The sequence below is a fragment of the Acanthamoeba castellanii genome, assembly GCF_000313135.1.
Source record: "Acanthamoeba castellanii str. Neff unplaced genomic scaffold scf7180000084599, whole genome shotgun sequence".
Classification (NCBI taxonomy): Eukaryota; Discosea; order Longamoebia; family Acanthamoebidae; genus Acanthamoeba; species Acanthamoeba castellanii.
In genome coordinates, this window is record NW_004457442.1 from 632,204 (window position 1) to 646,458 (window position 14,255).

The 14,255-nt window shown below is 64.4% G+C and overlaps 6 protein-coding genes across 6 annotated transcripts; 3 read left to right on the forward strand and 3 right to left on the reverse strand.

Annotated features, from left to right (window-relative positions):
• Window positions 1-150: 150 nt before the first annotated feature.
• On the reverse strand, window positions 151-1,532 carry ACA1_060270 (uncharacterized protein; the record flags this gene model as incomplete). The annotated part of the gene is made up of 4 exons (XM_004339265.1): window positions 151-473; window positions 578-760; window positions 918-1,268; window positions 1,409-1,532. The coding sequence occupies 4 exons, from the start codon at window positions 1,530-1,532 to the stop codon at window positions 151-153; spliced, it is 981 nt and encodes a 326-aa protein (XP_004339313.1).
• A 143-nt stretch (window positions 1,533-1,675) lies between these two features.
• ACA1_060280 (uncharacterized protein) lies at window positions 1,676-2,546 on the reverse strand (the record flags this gene model as incomplete). The annotated part of the gene is made up of 4 exons (XM_004339266.1): window positions 1,676-1,772; window positions 1,795-1,857; window positions 1,939-2,031; window positions 2,203-2,546. The coding sequence occupies 4 exons, from the start codon at window positions 2,544-2,546 to the stop codon at window positions 1,676-1,678; spliced, it is 597 nt and encodes a 198-aa protein (XP_004339314.1).
• A 1,464-nt stretch (window positions 2,547-4,010) lies between these two features.
• ACA1_060290 (Chaperone protein dnaJ, putative) lies at window positions 4,011-6,920 on the forward strand (the record flags this gene model as incomplete). Its single annotated transcript, XM_004339267.1, has 4 exons — window positions 4,011-4,513; window positions 4,667-4,842; window positions 5,058-5,241; window positions 5,363-6,920. 4 exons carry the CDS (start codon window positions 4,011-4,013, stop codon window positions 6,918-6,920), a joined length of 2,421 nt encoding a protein of 806 aa, XP_004339315.1.
• A 268-nt stretch (window positions 6,921-7,188) lies between these two features.
• ACA1_060300 (F-box domain containing protein) lies at window positions 7,189-8,698 on the forward strand (the record flags this gene model as incomplete). The annotated part of the gene is made up of 5 exons (XM_004339268.1): window positions 7,189-7,262; window positions 7,431-7,719; window positions 7,942-8,052; window positions 8,162-8,258; window positions 8,397-8,698. 5 exons carry the CDS (start codon window positions 7,189-7,191, stop codon window positions 8,696-8,698), a joined length of 873 nt encoding a protein of 290 aa, XP_004339316.1.
• A 47-nt stretch (window positions 8,699-8,745) lies between these two features.
• ACA1_060310 (uncharacterized protein) lies at window positions 8,746-9,923 on the forward strand (the record flags this gene model as incomplete). Its single annotated transcript, XM_004339269.1, has 4 exons — window positions 8,746-8,868; window positions 9,033-9,092; window positions 9,249-9,372; window positions 9,472-9,923. 4 exons carry the CDS (start codon window positions 8,746-8,748, stop codon window positions 9,921-9,923), a joined length of 759 nt encoding a protein of 252 aa, XP_004339317.1.
• Window positions 9,924-9,999: 76 nt separating this feature from the next.
• Window positions 10,000-14,204, reverse strand: ACA1_060320 (ABC transporter, ATPbinding domain containing protein; the record flags this gene model as incomplete). Its single annotated transcript, XM_004339270.1, is given in 17 exon segments — window positions 10,000-10,144; window positions 10,214-10,348; window positions 10,486-10,557; window positions 10,647-11,284; window positions 11,300-11,356; window positions 11,383-11,418; window positions 11,433-11,541; window positions 11,746-11,815; window positions 11,929-12,064; window positions 12,215-12,281; window positions 12,415-12,531; window positions 12,637-12,738; window positions 12,943-13,021; window positions 13,197-13,269; window positions 13,417-13,526; window positions 13,728-13,805; window positions 13,994-14,204. 17 exon segments carry the CDS (start codon window positions 14,202-14,204, stop codon window positions 10,000-10,002), a joined length of 2,235 nt encoding a protein of 744 aa, XP_004339318.1.
• Window positions 14,205-14,255: the final 51 nt, after the last annotated feature.

A 14,255-nucleotide genomic window follows, 5' to 3' on the forward strand; every position in this document is an offset into this window, starting at 1 on the left:
AGGTTACAGGTTACCGGAACTGCCACCTCCTGTTCCGCGCTCGGGCATGCAAACAACTTCACGTTCCGAGGAATTTCACTTTCGGGGGGTAATGCCCACAATTTAAATTGGGGGACAATAAATAAATAAAATAAATAATAAATAATAATCTCAACCCCTCGTCGAGGGCGGCTCCTCGACGAGGAGCTTGCGGAGGTAGGCCTGCTCGACGAAGGAGAAGAGGCACGCCGAGTTGAGGAAGGCCGGCACGGAGCCCCACCGCTGGTCGATGAAGGCGAGGGTGTCCCGCATGACCTCGCGCGGCGTGCCGTCAAAGTGTTCGCCGAGGCCCTTGCTCCGGTTCTCCTTGATGATGTCCCCCATCACGAACCGCAGGTACATCTCCGACTCGGCGTAGTTCTCCACGATCGTCTCACGCGCCACCCCGCACACGCTCAGCACCAGCGCCACCACCAGCCCGGTCCTGTCCTTGCCTGTTCTCTCGCCACGTGTCACAGATGACGCCGACGCCACCGTCACGACGGTGAGCCGAGTGGAGCCGCGAAAATCGGCCATCATCGGTGCTCGGTGGGCGTACCCGAGGTGCAGTGGATGAGGAGCGGGTGGTTCCTCCTGTCGATGAGGAGGCGGAGGGCGTGGCCCAGCTCGCGCGCCGAGTGCTCGAGCAGCAGCCGCGTGAACCCGAGGAGTCCCAACGGATTGAACACCTCGCTCACGAACACCTGCGAGGCCGTCGTCGCATTGACCCTCAGGCTCGCATCTGCGCACGTCGCAGCGCATGCCCACGACACACGCAGACGAATAGAAACGGCGCTCTGGTAAAGATCCAATCTAGCAGAGGAGGAGGAGGAGAGGAGGAGAAGAAGAAAGAAGTGGAAGTGGCAGCAAGAAGGACGAGCGTGAGAAGGGAGAGGCACCGATCATGTCCTCCTCGAGGTCGACCTCGTAGAGATCGGGGCGTTCGTCGTTGGATTGGTGGTGTGATGGTGATGCCGTCCCACGGGGCGTGGATGGCGGTGGCGCGGCGGCCGCCGGAAAGTGGCGGCGCAGGTCGGGTGCGGAGGTCGAGAGGGCGGCGAGGGCGCGGTGGCGGTAGCTTCCCTTCTTCTTCTCCTTCTCACGGTCCGCGTCGCGGCCCGGCGACTGCGAGGGAAGGTCCGCGAGCGAAATCGAGGAGGCCGAGGGTGCGAGATCCGGACGGGGACGGCCTCGCAGGGAGCACGCCATCATCTTCCAGTAGACCCGCTTTGGCGCCGACATCATCAACCCTGGTTGACATCCCCCCCCCTCGCCACGGTCAGCTCGCGGAGATCGAGCATGCAGAGACATACATATTTCTTTCTATAATATATATATATATAAATAGAAATAGAGATAATGCATAAATCATCGGTGCGTGCGTACGTACCGCGGTAGGTGAGGCGGCGGGTGACAAGGTCGATGGGGAAGCGCCGGTAGCGCGGGCAGGTGAAGGAGCGCGTCTTGCCCGGCCCTCCGCTCGTCTCGTTGGGCAGGTAGTGGTAGAGGTCCATCTCCGGCACCGTTGTGTAGTACTCCTCCGCCACCGCATCGTGCAGGTCCTCCCTTGATCACCAGCCACCAGCCACCATCAGCACCATCAGCACCACCAGCCACCAGCCACCAGCCACCAGCCATCAGCACCAGCCACCAGCCATCACCAGTCAGCAAGAGTGAGATGCCAGAGCTCCTCCTCCCCCCTCTCTTCGTCTTCGGCTTCTTCTTCTGCCGCCCGCTCTTCCGCAGCGAGGTTGCTGCCCGTAAGGTGGCGCGTACAGTTTTTCGGCTTTGGACCGGAGGTCGAGGAGCGTCCGGATGTCGCACGCCTCCTGCCAGAACCTGGCACGCACGCACGACATTGTTGGCGGGCGGGTGGGCGGGGGAAGGGGGGAGCGGAAGAACGCTTCAGTGGCTCCGTACTTGAGGACCGCTACCACGTCCTGCCGCGACACAGGCGCTCGCGACCAGCACGCCGACCGGTAAATGACGCCCGGCCGTAGCCGCACCCCGCCTCTGTGGGACCGAGGTGGTACGGAAGTTGGTGGCGGTGGCGGTGGCGGTGGCGGTGGCGGTGGCGGTGGCGGTGGCGGTGGCGGTGGCGGTGGCGGTGAGTTTGAAATGGCAAATCTGAGGCCGGGCGGTGCTGGGGCGGGCGGACAGAGGGGGGGTTTCAGTGTCGCGCACCTGGAGTCGTGGAAGGTGGCAAACCCGATGTCGCGAAAGTTGAAGAGGACGGGCTTGCCGCGCCGCACTATTCGCGCATTCTCGAACTCGAGCCCCATGTCGGGTCCCTCCCCGCCGTACCCGCCCACACCGGTCTCCGCCGCCGCCGCCGTCCCGCCCTCCTTGGCCTTGTCCCGTCGAGCCCCGTACCTGCGGCCCTCCCCTCCGTCTTCATCGGCTTCGGCTTCATGATCCTCCTCATCGCCATCGCCATCGCCATCGTCTTTGTCGTCATCGTCTTCAGCTGGTGATTCCCGGCCCGTTTCACCGTCGCTCAGGCTCATCTCGTGCCACTCCTGCACCATTTGCTCATGGCTCTGCTCCTCCTCCTCCTCCTCCTCCTCCTCCTCCCGTTCTTCGTCCGAAGGGCCGCCGAGGTGCCGCTCTCGGCGAGTGCGGGCTGCCACCATGAGGTGCGGATGGCGGCGGACATCCAAGGGCACCACCCGGATCGTGTGGGCGGCCACCTCGCTCCCGTCGAGCGCCAGTGCCCGCGCCGCCTCGCCCTCTGTTCGGTAGCACACCACGCCGGACCCCTCCGGCCTGCACGGCCCCCTCCCCCCGCACGTCGACCACGACGGCGATCAGCCCACGGCGCCACCGCACACACACACACACACACACACACACAGACCTCGTGGCCAGGCCCATGTACACGCCGGCGGCTAGGAAGAGGCGGCTAGGAGGAGGAGGGCGCGGTACCGATGGAAGTGTAGGAAGGCGATGCGGCCAAAGGGAGCAAAGGCGTCGTGCAGGAGGGGTTCGGGGTCCACGAGCAGCCGCTGGAGGCCCGTCACCACGACCGCCGCGCGCGCCCCGCTCTCGTGCTGCAACGATGCGACGTGGCGCTGCTGCTGCTGGTGGTGGTACTGGTCGTGGTGGACCTTGGGCGCCATGCCCCGGTGGGGCGTTTCGCGGTTCGGCTGTTTGTCACGCGAGGATCCCTCCTCCTCTCGTGGTCCGCCGCCGCCACCGCCACTGCTGCCGCTGCTGTTCGTGGTGGGTGTGGTCGTGGTGTGCTGCTGGTCGCCGTCCTGCGTGCCCCCCCCCCAAATTTAACCACCGCGTGCGCAGGGACAGCACGCGCACCGTTGATTGGGGGAGGGGGTTGTGGGGGAAGGCGTACCCTCATGCTGCTGACCAAATCGCGCGCGTCCACCACCGGTGAAGAAGGGGCAGCATACATTGGGGGGGGGGGGGTAGTGTACGTGGCGGGGTCGTTTAGTTGGTCCTGTCCGCTGCAAGCTGGCTGCCCATTGGGCGGTCGCTTTTGGGCTAAATTTCTGCGGCGTGTGGCGGGCACGTCACGCGCCCCCTTAAACCAAGGTTACCCAAAGGGCGGCAAAGGAAACGGAAAGCGAACGAAAGTGGAACGGAACCACGTTGGCGGGAGGGCGCTCGACCCCGCCCTGTACGACCAGAGGGGGGGGGAGATGACGGTGCTGCGGTGGTGGTGCAGGGTACCCTCTTCGCGGCTTCCTCCTCGTGGGACCACAGTTTGTCATTCCTCTCTTCTCCCTCCTTCACGTGTGACGCGTGGCGGGGTCCCCACCACCACACCCCCCACATTCCCCCTCGCAAACCCACCACACAGACTTCTTCTTCTTCCTCTTCTTTTTTTTTGCTTGCCGACGCCAACATCACCCCTACTACTGGCCTCCACCCCCGCCGCCGCCTTCTTCCCTTTGGTTGTCGTTCCTTCGGGTGCCGCCGCTCGCCAACGTGCCCACCTCCTCCCCCGCCAGGTGTTGGTGGTGGTTGTGCGCACAATGGAGCTGTTCTCCTTCCTCGAGCCCAAAGCCGGCCAGCCGCTCCCGACCTTCCAGCCCCCACCCATTGGTGGGTTCCACCTCCACCCGCCGCCGCCGCCGCCGCTGCAGCAACAGCATCAGGCATCGTATCCGCTGGCCGGCCAGCAGCAGTGGCTGCCGCCGCCGCCGCCGACGCAGCAGCAGCAGCAGGCTTCCGAGCCCCTGCAGCAGCACCAGCAGCAGCGGCCCCGGCAGGAGCAGCAGCAGGCCGGGGAGGGCATCACCTTCAACTTCAATCGGCGGCGTGTGGCCGGGCGGGGCGGCGATGTCGAGGTGCGCGTGTGGCTCACCTTCGAGGAGAGCGTGCGGGGCTGCATCCGCGAACTGCGCTTCCGCGCCCTCGTGCCCTGCGGCGCCTGCCGCGGACGCGGCCTCCTCTCCCTCCTCGAAGCCGGCCTCGTGCGCAGCCGCGACGAACTCACCCCCTGCGCACACTGCCACGGCACCGGCACCTACTCTCGGTACATTTGTCTCACCATGACCGACCTGCCCCGCCCCCCCTCCCTCGTCCTTGGACGTCGTCACACGACCAACGACCAACGACCAACGACACGACACACTGTGTGTCGAATTCCAACGCCTGGTGGGTGGTGTGGCTGAGCGTTCTGGTGCAGGCGGTCGGCGCTGCTGACCATCAATTCGACGTGCTGCCACTGCAACGGGCACGGGTACCCGCTCGACCAGCCGTGCGTGCAGTGCTCCCACGGCCGACTCTCCGACGAGAAGGTGCTCCACATCGAGGTGCCGCAGGGCGTCATGCACGACATGCGCATGGTCTACTCCGGGCAGGGTGCGAACTGAGCTGACTCCTTGCGCCGCACATATCGCACCGCAGCGCAGCCTTCTTGCATCGCCACGCATTATTATTTTTATTCGTATTATTATTATTATTCGAACCAGAGATCGCCCTCGGCTCGCGTATGGTGGTAACTAACTCAACATTGTGCTGCTGCTGCTGGTGGCTGGTGGCTGGTGGCTGGTGGCTGGTGGTGGCTGGTGGTGCAGGCGATGCCGGTGAGTTCGGAGGCGATTCGGGCGACCTGGTGGTGGTGTTCGGGGTGGAGGAGAGCAGCCTCTTCCAGCGCGATGGAGACGACGTCCTGAGCGAGGTCAACGTCAGCTACTTCGAGGCCGCACTCGGCGCCACCGTCCTCATCCGCGGCATCTACGGCAACGAGATCCCCCTCCCGTACGCAGCAGCCCCTTAAACCCCCCCCCTCTCTTCTTTTCCCCCTTGTCCATCCAACCCACCCAAATATGCGCTTTCCCCCGGCGCGTGTGCGGTGCGGTGCGATATTGTGCGGTGGCAGGATTCCGCCCGGCACGCAGCCCGACACCCTGTTGTGCCTCAAGGGGGAGGGCTTCTTGAGCGTGTGCGCCACGCCTGCGCCGCCGGAGCAAGATCAGGCGCCGAGCAGCAGCCTGCATCCATCCAGCAGCGTCGGCGAGGTGGGCGGCGTGCCCTCGAGCAGCTACGCGTCCTCCGCTCCTCCTACGCAGCCGCCGCCGCCGGGAGAGCAAGCGGCGTTTCCGCACTACCAGTACCGGAGGCGCCGACGGCGTTCGAGCTACCAGCCGCCGCCGGACAACGGGGAGAAGCCCACCTACCGCACCATCAACCGGACAGACTACTTCAACAGCCTCCTCCAGAAATCCAACTTCTTCAGCTCCACCTTCCTCCAGCAGGGCGGCAGCGGCCTTGCCTCTCCCTTCTCCCTCTTCAGGGACGAGAACGAGGGGGCCTCCTCTACCTCCTCCTCCTCCTCGTCGTCGTCGGCATCGGCATCATCTGTGCTGCCCAATCGGGTGGGCACGGGCGTGAGCAGCCAATGGGTTTCGGCCGCGGGAAGCGAGGGCAACAGCGAGGACGACCTCCTCGACGGCCATGACGCCGGAAGCAGCGCTGCCTCCGCCCACTCGCTCGACGATGACGCCGGACGCGAGAGCAGCGTGGGCTTTGAGGACCACCGGCAGCGCTGCCACCTCGAGGCCCGCCGCCGCGGGGTCTCGGCGAATCCCGCGGGCACCGGCGACAACGGAGACCTGCACGAGCAGCAGCCGCAGCGCGCCCCGCGGGGCCTAAAACGGCCACGCCCGGTGCGCGAGGCGGGCGGCATGTCCACCACGGACGCGGTAGAAGAGGAGGAGCAGGAGTCCGACGACGACGGCGCGGGCATGAAGACGACGACGACGACGATGATGGCCAAGGAGGTCGAAGAGGAGCAGGAGGAGCAGGAGGGTGCTCCACTGCCGGCTCCCCTCCTTCACGAGCAGCAGCAGCAGCAGGAAGAGGAGGTCGTCAATGGCTACTCTCCCGAAGCCGAGGCCGAGCGGCGGGTGGTGGGCGGCGGCATGGCGAGCGCAGACGCGGAGGACGAGCACGACGCCGGCAGCCAGGGCCTCGAGATCCGGCACACGGTGGTGCGGACGGAAGGTCCCTGGCCTCCCTTCGACGAGGTGTTCCACAAGGCCAAGGAGGAGGAACGCGAGGAGCACGCCAGCCTCGACGCCATCGACATCGACACCTCCTGGATGCCCCTGGACGAGCACCATGACGACCACAAGGGGTCCGCCGTCGCCGACAGCGTGCTGGTGGCCGACCTGCCGCTCGCGCCGCTACTGCCTCGACACCGAGCCCAGGCCCAGGAAAGCCCGGTGCCCGTGGTGGCGGCGCCGTCGCCGCCCACGTCCTCCCCGTCGTCGATGGCGGCTGCTGGGCAGCAGGAGCAGCAGGAGCAGCAGCGGCGAGGGAACATGTACATACGCGTCAAGGTGGGCGTGCCCCAGGCCCTCGACCCCCGGCAGGTCCACCTCCTCGCCGCCCTCCACCGCCAGTGGGCCGCCAGCTCGGCCACCGGTGACGCCTGACCAATCCGAAAAAAATATTTCGTTTATTTTTGGTACGCACGTCGGCAAAATAGCGACGTAGGCACACAACCCACGACGTCGGCAGGTTGTCCTTCCGGTGAGATCGACGTCGATGGAAGAGGGCTCTTCCGTGAAGTGGGCCACCCGCCCCAAACGCAAAGCTGGGAGTCGTGAGAAGAAGGCCCTTCGTTGAGGATACTACCCTCGCACTACAGCAACACCCCCAACCCAACCTCTACTCGTAGCCACTCCCGCACTCCACAAATAAATGACTGCCGCCGTCTCGAGAGTCCCCACCACCGACGAAGGGGCCACGTGGGCCAGCTGGTTGCACCAGGCCAAGTACTACCCCCCCCCTCTCCCATTCACCTGGACCCCATTTCGGCGGCGTGGTTGACCACGCGATTCATTGTCTGAAGCACTGCACTGCTCCTAACCCTCGGGTGCCTACCGTCTTCGTCTTCGTCTTCGTCTTCATTCTCGCCCTCCCTGCTGCTGCTGCTGTTGCAGAGGGCGGGTGGCCTCCCTGCTGAATGCCGACGAGGAGCCCAGCCCAGGGGCCGGGCCAGAGAGAGGCACACGAGCAGCAGCAGCGGCGGCCTCGCCCTCTCTGTGGCTCGACCTCGGTCCCCAATGGCGGCCACGCGAGCGGCGCCACCACCGTTCCACCACCTCTCCCGGTGCACCGGGGCGACCCGCGACTCACGCCCACGACGATGACGACGACGACGACGATCCCGAAGAGGCCCTGCGTCGGGCGTGGCTGGCCACTGCGCTCGCCCATCGCGAGCACAACGAGGTGCGCATCCCCAGCCTGCCACCCCACCACCACCCAACACGATGCTGTGCGGCGTTGCCCACTCCTGTGGGGTGTGGTGTGCGTGGTGTGTGGGGTGTGGGGTGTGGGGTGTGGGGTGTGGGGTGCTGTTTGGGGTGTGGGGTGTGGGGTGTGTAAATATATATATATATATCTCAATACAAAAACTTCAGCGATTGACGACAGTTGGGGGCGTGGGGCAAGGCAAGCGTGTGGCTGTACGCGCTGCCGGAGGAGCTGCAGCTGCTGCTGTTCTCCCACTTTGGCGCGGGCGACCTTGCGGCCGTGAGTCTCGTCAGCACCCTCTTCCACCGCGTACGCACTTTTTTTCAGTCCCTCTTCCCTTTTTCGTTGCTCACCACACGTGTGCCGTGTGCCGTTTTCTGGCTTCTGCTGTTTCTGCTGCTCTTCTTCTTTTGTGCAGCTGGCCTCCGACAACGCGCTGTGGCGGCTGCAGTTCGAAAGGGCGCAGGGCGGCTGGAAGGTGGCCTGCAATGTGGGCGCCGAGCCGCTGCCTTCCGGTACAAAACCCCAGATATATCATTGCCACGGCACAGCATCTCTCTCTCTCTCTACACTCGCACTCGGTCCCACCCTTTTGCATTGCCGGGTCTAACGGGACGGATCGGGGGCGGTGGTCGTGGTGGTTGGCGGCGCAGGAGCGAGCCAACTGGCGCGCTGGTTCGAAGAAAAGCTGGCGTTCACCCACAGCGCACTCTCGCAGCTCATCCCTCACCAGCACCACCAGCACCACCAGCAGCACCACCAGCGGTGGCACGACCCTAGTGCCTCGCTCGCCGCGGAGATGACGTGCGCCGCGCTTGTGGACTGGAAGTCCCAGTACCACATCCACCACTCGGTCAGTCTCCTCCGTCTCCTCGCGATGAGCTGCTTTTCCGGCCCTGAGCCCCGCCTCACCCGCGCACCCCCCCGCGAGAGACTTGTGTGGTTGGATGGATAGCTGACGAGGTGGTGGCTGGTGGCTGGTGGTGGCTGGTGGGTGCGGACATGGGACTACAGGAGAGCGTGCGGCACGTGAAGCCAACGAGGAGCAAGTCGGAGGTGGTCCTGACCAAGTTCGGGGCAGCGCCCTCATCGTCCCCCCTCTCCTTCCTGCCCAAATCCATTCGGGTACCCTACTCCCCTCCCCCCACCGCATCCCACCGGCTTCTCTCCCTCTCCTCCTCCCCCTCCCCCCTCTCCGTCGCCAGTTTTTGCCCAGCGTGAGGCGTGGGGTTTATCTCTCTCCCGACTTACACGACACTTGCTCCGCGCCGGTCTAGACGACTCTGCAGCGAAAGCAGGTCTTCAAAGTGCCCATGTTTGGTCGCGGTTTGGACCTTAGCGCCAAGAAGGTACATAACCGTTCGTGTGTGTGTGTGTGTGTGTGTGTGTGGCCGTGTGTGTGTGTGGCCGTGTGTGTGGTTGTGTGTGGTGGGGCGACTTCTCCAGCTGGTTGACACTCCTCCTTTCTTTCTCCCCCCAACCGGGTGGTCGATGATGCGCTGTAGTTGCTCTACAACATGATCTGGAGTCTGGAGAGCCCGTTTCCCGTGTGTGGCCTCCATCCCGGGTCGGGTGGCATCGGAAGCGGCGTGGCGTTCAACGTGGAGGGGAAGGAACTCAACCTCACAGGTGCGCGCAACCATGATCTGAGCAGGTGGCTGGCTGGTGGTGGCTGGTGGCAGGTGGTCTCCTTATCACACTCACTCACCGATTGCTCCTCCGACGCAGTCATCTACGAGGAGGAGGGGGTGTTCGAGAAACTGCGACCAGTTTGGCGAGACTTTTTGCAGAAGGACTCCAGCGGCCTCATCCTCGTGATGGACAACCGCGGCGATACCGAGAGCCTCGCCATGGCCAAGCGAGAACTCGCCAGGTTCGTGAGCTACGACTGCGACCCAGACGACGACCGCGCGCGTGAATGTTCCGAGAAAGAGGACGAGCAGGAGAGGCCGCTGGCGGTCACCACGCTTCCGCTCCTGGTCTTTCTGTGCGATGCCGGCACGGACGACGTCCCGCCGGAGACTCGACCCACTGCTCCGCCCCTCACAGCCGCCCGGGTGGCTCACGAGTTTGCGCTCTCTGCCCGCATGCGGGGCAGAAAGTGGTGCGTGCGGCACGTGTGTCCGGACTCCCTCCAGGGCATCGCCGAGGGCCTCCACTGGCTCGCCGCCAACTTGTAATCGATTGACGTGGCATGTGAAAAGCAGCGCTGTCTGTTCATACACGCAACAGCCACCTGACGGGCTGCAGCCTCACTCACGCCAGTACGCTGCTCCCGGCGGTGGAGAAGAACGAAGCGAAGTAGCCGTTCTTCTCCAGGAGCGCCGCTGGTGTGCCGCACTCCACCACACGACCTCGGTGAAGCACCACCACTCGATCTGCATTCCGCACCGCTTCTGGTCTGCGCCCCCGCCCTCGTCTGAGCGCGGAACGGTTGTGGGGGGGGGGGAGCGCCAAGGGCAGGACGTACCGGTGGGCAATGACGATGCGCGTGTGAGCAGCAAACTGCCGGTTGATGTAGTCATGGATGCGACGTTGGCTGTGGGGGTCGAGGGAGGAATCGAACTCATCGAGGACCAGCAGCTTCGGACGCCGCAGCAGCACCCTACGACATGCACACCAGACCATACACCACATCACATCACACCAGACCAGACCAGATCAGGGTCATATCACATACATAAATTAAATAGCATGTTGTTGGCTGGTGGAGGCTGGTGGAGGCAATGCTGCAGCCGTAACCTTGCGATGGCCAGCTTCTGCTTCTCGCCGCCGGAGAGACTCGAAGCCCGATGGCCCACAACAGTGTCATACCTTGGGCCGGTCCGACCCACGATAGACTCATTAGGCACGCCTAGTGCATGCACGCGCGGGGGGGCGGGGGCGGGGGGCGGTGTGGGTACCCGTCAGGGAGGGAGCAGATTTTGTCGTGCACGCCCACCACGCGGCAGATCTCGTGGAGCTCGTCGGTGGTGGCGTCGGCACGCCCGAGCCGTAGGTTGTTCGCCACGGTGTCGTTGAGGAGGTAGCACTCTTGCGAGAGAAAGCCCACGTGGGCCGCCAGCCCCAGAGGCCCTGGCGCAGGCGCGCGCGAGGGGAAGCAGAAGGAGGAGGATCGGTGGTGGCTGCCTGCAATGCGCGAGAGAGGATGTCCGTCGATGAAGATCTCTCCGCGCTGCGGTCGCAGGAAGCCCATCAGGAGGAACGCCAGGGTGGTCTTGCCACTCCCGTTGGCCCCGACGATCGCCGTCAACTCGCCCGCCCTGAAGTGCACGCTCACGCCCGCGAGGGTCCACCTTCGCGCCTCCTCCACCGCCGTCTCCTCCTCCTCCGCCGCCGGCGCCGCCGCCGCCTCCTCCTCTTCTGGTCGCGTGAGAGTTCCCTTTGGCCGCTCCTCGGCCTTCCCGCCGCAGTCCGGGGGCGCACGCGTCCCTTCTCCTCCGCCCGCCGCCTCCTCGGCCGCCTCCGGTGGTGGGGCGCCGCCCTCTGGCAGAGAGGAATCGAGAAGGAGAGGAGGTGGCGGCGCGTAGGAGAAGCTCACCTGCTCGAAGCGTACGTCCCCGACCACGTCGCCCAAGCGCAGAAGCGGGACCTCCTGCTCCTCCTGCTCCTCCTTCCTGAGCCGCGACGAGGAAGTACCACTCCCCCCTCCTCCGCCTGCTGCTGCTGCTGCTGCTGCTAGCAGGCACCGGTGCGGCGGCCGGCAGGTCCACGTAGTGGAAGATGCGCTCGAAACTCACCGCGCACGTGGCCAGCTGGATCTGCACCCCGGACAAATCCGACAGCGGCCCGTAGAGCCTGGCGGTGCACCCACCCACGCGCACCCACCAGGCCACCGGCACATACAACGACAATGACGATGACGCGACGAAGAAGAAGATGAAGGTGACGACGACGACGACGGTTATTCGTATGGAAAGGTCAGAGCCGCGCCTCCTCGACTAAAAGAAGGAGGAAGAAAAGGTGCGGCGGCGTGTGTGCCTGGTGGGGAGGGGAACATACCGGCCAATGTAGGAGGAAAAGGCGACGACGGTACCCATGGTGATGCCGCCCAGCCCCACCACCTGGCCATCTGAAGAGGATCGCACGCACGCAACGGGCAGCAGTGGAGGACAAGAGCGAATGTGAGCGCCACCAGCCACCATCAACCGCCGCCGCCATGTCCCACTGTACTGAACCGGAAACCCGGCCGGCAGGCAGGAGGAAGGCGACACGTGCCCTTGATCTGAATGTTGCTGAGGTCGGTGGAGAAGAGGATGAAGATGAGCGCCCCGAGCATGTACACGATGATGGACATGAAGCTCATGGCGACCAGCAACACCTGTGTCCCTCCCCCGGGAAAACAACAACAACAACAACAACAGCAACAACACCACACACGCGCGCGCGCGCACACACACACACACACACACACACACAAATGAGGGCCTGACGACGGGCAATGGCTACTACGGAGGGATTGCGAGCGAACCTGGAAGAACGACGTGTGCAGGAGATTGGCGCGGCTCGTGGTGCGGGACAAGGCCTCGCTCTCCCTCCTTGGCACGCCACCAGGAATGCAGCAGCCGCAGGACTCCGCGTCAGTAGTTGCGGCCGTAGAGAAGGAGAGGCGTAGGGGATGGCTGCTGGCTTATGCCAGACGCATGGGGTGCGGTGATTAACATCACGTACGTGAAGCGGTCGAGGAAGAAGCGCTGCTGTCCAAACGTGCGCGCGAGAATGACGCCGGCCATCGTGAGCGACTCTGCGAGGGCCTCGTTCATTCCGCTCCTCCTCTGCAAGGCCTCCCTGCATAGACCACCACATCCGGTCAAATCAAATCCGGTAATTACAGCCATTGCTTGGTGGTGGGGGAGGAAGAGGGGAGGGGAGGGGGGTTCTGCATAACAGTACTGTTTGTAGGCGCGCATGCGGGAGGACATGTAAAGGGAGGGCACGTAGAATGCCGGCACCAGCACCACGCACCCCACCGTGAGCCGCCAATCCATGCCGTACCTGCAGCCCACACGCACACGCCCACGCCCACGCCGTTGCTGCTGCTGCTGCTACGATGATTGGGGGTTGGGAGAGAGAGAAAGAGAGAGTTGTGTGTGTGTGTGTGTGTGTGTGTGTGTGTGTGTGTGTGTGTGTGTGTGTGTGTGTGTTGTGTGCGTGCGCGCGCGAGAAGAGAGAGAGAGAGAGAAGGGAGGTACGGCTTACATGGCGCGCAGGAGGAAGGCCAACGTGAACAGATTCTGCGCCGTGGAGAAGATGAGTCGGCACACTCCACCCGTGGCCCCTGTACCCCGCCACCACGCACGTGCTCATAGACATGAGCAGCCGGCTGACGCCGCCGCCGCCATTACAGCGTGGGGGGGGGCGAACAGCAGGTGTGGTATCAAGCACCTCGTTTCTCTCTCCCTCTCTCGGTGTGGTGTGGTGTCGTGTCGTGTCGTGTCGTTGGTCGTGCGTACCGGTGAGTTCCTGGTTGAAGAGGGCGGCGAATTCAGCCGACCGGTTCTGCACGAAATGCTGCAGCGGGAGCCCCTGCAGATGCTGCACTCCTCACCACTCACCCACCTGATCAGCGTGCCCACCTCCGGTCCCTCTGACTCCTCTTGACTGCGCGCCGCGGCGTTGGGGAGGGGGGACGGATGCGCAGTGGCGGTGGAGGCTGCTGGCCGGTTGTCGTACGCTGAAGAGAGACTCGCGGAGGGAGCGGGCCATGTGCTCCGCCACGTGGGTGGTGAGGGCCTCCTTGCCCACCTTCATCGCCACCGTGGCGCACAGCACGCCCACCACCTCTGCAGAGAGGATAGAAGGAGAGAGAGAGAGAGAGAGAGAGAGCGAGCGAGCGAGCGAGGTAGAAGTTTACCAGCAGCAGCAGCAGCAGCAGCAGCCTCCCCAAATCCGCACTTCTGGACGCAGGCCAGGACCAGGCGAATGGAAGGGGGAGGGGGCAAGAGGAGGCCAACGGTTGGAGGGGGGCGAGCCACGCAACGTACGGATGGCCAGCGAGACGATGCGCTCGACGTCCTGCTTGGGCACCGCCTCGTCCACGAAGCTGCGATACAGCTGCGGCACTACGACGCGGCCCCGCCCCCACCGTCAGCCAGCGAGCACGGGCGATGGGTCATTGCGAGCAGGCGCGATGGGTCAACGCGCGATGTCGGGAGTGGAAAAGGAAACCGCGGCGAATAAGGAATAGTAGTACTATTCGAGAGGGGGAAAAAAAGTGGGGGGGATGGTCTAGAAGGGAAGAGGCACGCACTGAGGGAGTCGAAGTAGGCGTTGACAACCAACACACCGAACACAGCCACGAGCGGCACCCAGTAGGGCAGGAACAGGCGCCCCACGCGTCTCACCACCGCCCACGATACGTGGCCCCCGTCACTGCCCGTCTTTCTGCCGCTGCCGCCGCCACCAGCAGCATGGCTCGGCAGCACTCCTACAGCGTCCGTGACTCGCTGCGGGGTGTCCATCTACTCACACCGCTCTGCTTTTGTTTGTTTTGTTTGTTTTGTTTGTTTTGT